General features: G+C 37.0%; 1 protein-coding gene across 1 annotated transcript; it reads right to left on the bottom strand.

The window, feature by feature from the left end:
• Positions 1-1,995: 1,995 nt before the first annotated feature.
• PPDPFL (pancreatic progenitor cell differentiation and proliferation factor like) lies at positions 1,996-3,690 on the bottom strand. Its single transcript, XM_056854776.1, has 4 exons — positions 3,606-3,690; positions 2,946-3,038; positions 2,622-2,721; positions 1,996-2,408 (listed from the first exon to the last, which is right to left on the bottom strand). The coding sequence occupies exons 1-4, from the start codon at positions 3,658-3,660 to the stop codon at positions 2,396-2,398; spliced, it is 261 nt and encodes an 86-aa protein (XP_056710754.1). The 5' UTR covers positions 3,661-3,690; the 3' UTR covers positions 1,996-2,395.
• Between the last annotated feature and the right edge of the window lie 393 nt (positions 3,691-4,083).

Genomic DNA, 4,083 nt, shown 5'->3' on the forward strand with positions numbered 1-4,083 from the left:
TTAATTGGAAGTTCCATTTTAAGGGATGAAAGATAGTTGGCCAATATATCTATTCAGCTAGTTGACTAAACAATGAAGACAAAGTTGATTCACACCAAAGTTCCCTGAAGTACCTATACGTGGGCACGTAATAGCATATATGATGCTTTTATATCCAACAATACACTCTTGAATAAACCACTGAAAGGATTCCCATAACTTCTGAGGGACTGGGGTGGGTTCAATAAAGTGTATGGGAAATGCCACTGACATGAAATGCTAAAGATATACATTATCATCATGACTTGAGTTGCAGAGCTTATCTTTATCACTTATATATCACCTCCTATAGAGTGTCATTGCTTCTCTGTTGCTTTAGGCATTTCACACCTGCAAATCCAATTTGTTTTCTTTATACATGGCCACACAGAAGGCAGTAGGCAGGCATGACCTGGGACATATATTTCACAGTTACTCTAATCACAAGAATTGTTTCCATGCAGACCTTGTGCACAGAGAGGGCTAGTGAGAATAATACTGCCTCCCAGACCACTTAAGGATGTCAGGAACAAACAATACAACACACACCAATGCATATAAGGAACTCCCTTTTGCTATAAAGGAAAACTAACTTTTGTTTGAAGAGGGCAGTTTTTGAACAGAGCAATAGTGTGGGGGGTGCTTAATCTTCACCGTGTTAGCTGTTTTCTGCACAGAATCATCTCGAAGCTGCATAAGTTTACTGTGCATGATTTCTAGAGTTTGTGAGAATAACAAGATGACATATTTATCAAACCTTTATTAATACAAAATGTGGTAAAAAAAATAGCTCCTTCTGTACAGTACACATCTCTCTAATAACACTATACAATATTTTTTACATATACAAAGATGCAGACAACTGTAATAATGCACAAATCAAAGCCAACTTTTTATGATGGACCATCTTAATCATTCTCTACATTTATTCATTCTTCATTAATTTTCTTTAAGTACACATGTCTAGGTATATATTGCACATGATAATACAGCCAAATTAGAACAGTGGACCAACTGTGGTATCCTAGAACATCATGTAGATCTATACTCCTAATATCTGCCAAATATCTGTACGCTTCCCTATTTAATTAATAAGTGACACTTCTGGATCTCAAAAAGAACTCCCTTGTGCAATAATGTTGTGCTGTTAAGTTCTAACCTAATAACTGCAAGATTCAGTCATCCATGTGGCAACCTGTTCCTCTCAGCAATTTTAATGTCTGAGGGGGGGAAAGCATGTCAAATAAAATCAGTTACTAGCATGAAGATGTTAATATTCATACTGAAACCATATAATCATGTGTTTCATGATGTGCTGAAACTCATTTTGAATATTATTTATAATGAATATAAATGAAAAGCTGAGCTATGATAAAGTAGGAGGTTCTTTCATCAACAAACTAAAAAAACAACAAGCTGGAACTCTAGTTGACATTCTGCTTTCAAAGCAAAAAAACAATGGAAAAAATGTGTACTTTTTGCCAGTCTTATTAAATAGTAATAATGTGGTTCATTAAGGTGCCAGTCATATAGTATAAATCATATTCCACGTATCAGACAACAAAGCAACACACTAAGATTGTGATGCTGATCACATCTAATGTGGAATTAAGTTCTAATGAAATCAGTGACTTGCGTCCTTGCTATGGGATGGATCCAGACAGCTTTTTCACTCAGTCACACTAAAACTCCCATCTCACATGGCTTTGTTCATGCATGTCCTATGATTCCTAGCACTAACTTTTTGGTGGTCAAAGAGGACTCATTCATCCTTTTTTTGGGGGGGGGGGGTTGGTGGGATCCAACCCAATATGTTTAAGACTTAGGTATACGAATTGCTGTTTTTGTAAATTAAGTTTTGAAAGTATAGAAGATCTGTATTTGGCATTTGAATATGTCTGCACAGCTAACATTCCAAAAGTTGAGGCTATGATAAAAGCGTATCGTTCTTTTAACCTCAGCTATTGTGTTTCTAGCTTTGAGACAGAACAGCCTTGAATCTTTTTGCCCCAGACAGTCTACGGAAGCTTTTTAGTTTAGTAATGGAAAGCCTGGATAATTAGAAGATACTCCATGCTAACAAGACTTTTTATTTGCATTTCCTCCAATGCAAGAGTCATTGTGAAATGCAGAACACCTGTTCACTATTGAAAACTCTGCAACAAACGTGGAATTGAATTGATGATTGCCTCAAGAAAACCTATTTGAACTGTGGATAAATCCTTGGGAATTTGCCATACGTTTCTTGCAAGTGAAGTTTCAAGCAGTTTGTTTTCGTCACATAACTGAATGCAGCTGCCTGGAAGACCCAGAATCTTTCAAGAAATGAGTCTGTGTATGTGAGGTCAATATGGATACCCTCAGCTTGCAATCCAAGTCAGCTGTTAGCACTGAAAACATAAAAAATATATATACAATGAACATGATGTAAATTATGGTAGAAGCCAGAAGTGCAGATTAAATCAGTGTAAGATTCAAATTTCATCTGATCTTAAAAGTTTTTCATTTCTATTCTGTATCAAAACACAGATCACAGATTCCCTAAAGCAAAAAGAGAATAAATTCAAATGAACAATGTCTCTCAAACGAGAAGCAGTTCTTACCTGCTGGCTGATAAGCTTTTCCTGCCCACATTCTGAGGAGTTGACTCACATTGGAAAAAGCTTTTTATCCACCAACATTTTTCAAACACCTCAGGTAGCCCTGTAAATATATGCACAGTGTAAGCAAGTAAGTGGATAATACAATCCCAAAACCAAAAAAAGGTTAACTTTAACTAAACAACAACCCAGAAAAAAATAAAGGACACTTAAATTCCATGGAAACATGTGAATGCAGTATTCAGGCTGGAGATACCAATGGTTCCAACAGAATTTAAGCATGCTTAATTTTCTGGATTACCCTAAAAACTTATACAGCATCATTACCAAGGAAGGTTTTCTCCTGATCTGAGAAGTTCACGGGATCAGAGCAGCAAGATGAACTGCTTGAAGAAACACTAGATTCAGAATTCAGTCGTGCTGTGTGTGAAAAATAGATCTGACATTAGTGGTTGGAAAGTCACTCTCGTTTCAAAATTAAACAGATCAGTATGTAGAGTGAAGCTGCCCTTTGCGGAAGATGATAAGTATTTTATTTTACAAAGACTGTCTCACAGTCCCATCCTAAACAGACCTCTGCCCTTATAAGTAAGTGGGCTTAGAAGAGTGCAACTCTGCTTAGAATGTGCTGTCAGCTTCCTAATTTGTGGAGGAAAAATGTAACCTGTGACCACTTTTCACTCTGGGATCATATCACTATTGTATGATAATTCCCCTTTCTGACAAGGAAGAAGGCAAGTAGATTCATATAACAAAGCAAAATGGAACGAATAAGATTAAGTCCTTATTCAAATAAGTGTATGATAAGGATAATTCATTTCGAAGTGCAAGCATTACCCACACACGATCATTTAATCACAAATTGCTAAAATCTTTCATAGTATGTACACTATACCCGCTGCTCATTTCCCATAGAAACACAAAGGTACAAGGGGCATGTCATCCTCCTTCATAAAAACGCACATAATTTCAAAGCAGAAAGCTTACCTCTATAGTACTGGTTCTTTGCCAGGAGGCAGCCAGCTGAGGGCACAGCTGCCATTGCCAACGAAAGACAAGATTTACGTAGATGCACCTGCAAGACAAAAAAAATGCAATACCTCCATATGAGTTTGATATATCACAGGGCATACCAAAACATCAGTCTCTGTATAGTTTAACTCTGTATCGCATTACAGACTGCAAGGCCTTAAAGCTAGCAGTTCAAGTTCCTTAATTGGGGGGGGGGCGGGGGGGGAAGGACACTACTAAATGGAGAATGTGTAGATTTTTTACACATGTCCCCACAATCTTGGCAACTATGTTCATTAGATGAAAACAAGATCTCATACATTTCACTGTTACAACAGCCAATTTGTATCTTAGTTATAAATACTGGTGTACATAGAGAAATGTTCTCACAACAAGTTTATTGTCCAAGAAACACACTCTCAGAAGAGGGACCACGCAGAGAATAAAGAAAGCT

Source organism: Euleptes europaea, chromosome 8 (assembly GCF_029931775.1).
Source record: "Euleptes europaea isolate rEulEur1 chromosome 8, rEulEur1.hap1, whole genome shotgun sequence".
Classification (NCBI taxonomy): domain Eukaryota; kingdom Metazoa; phylum Chordata; class Lepidosauria; order Squamata; family Sphaerodactylidae; genus Euleptes; species Euleptes europaea.

What these genes read in the sequence shown, in the direction of transcription:
- PPDPFL (XM_056854776.1), bottom strand. Translation starts at nt 3,660, where the DNA reads ATGGCAGCTGTGCCCTCAGCTGGCTGCCTCCTGGCAAAGAACCAGTAC. An exon ending in AAAGAACCAGTACTATAGAG is followed by an intron (nt 3,039 to 3,605) that starts GTAAGCTTTCTG and finishes TTTCACACACAG; the next exon opens with CACGACTGAATTCTGAATCT. An exon ending in TCAGGAGAAAACCTTCCTTG is followed by an intron (nt 2,722 to 2,945) that starts GTAATGATGCTG and finishes ATATATTTACAG; the next exon opens with GGCTACCTGAGGTGTTTGAA.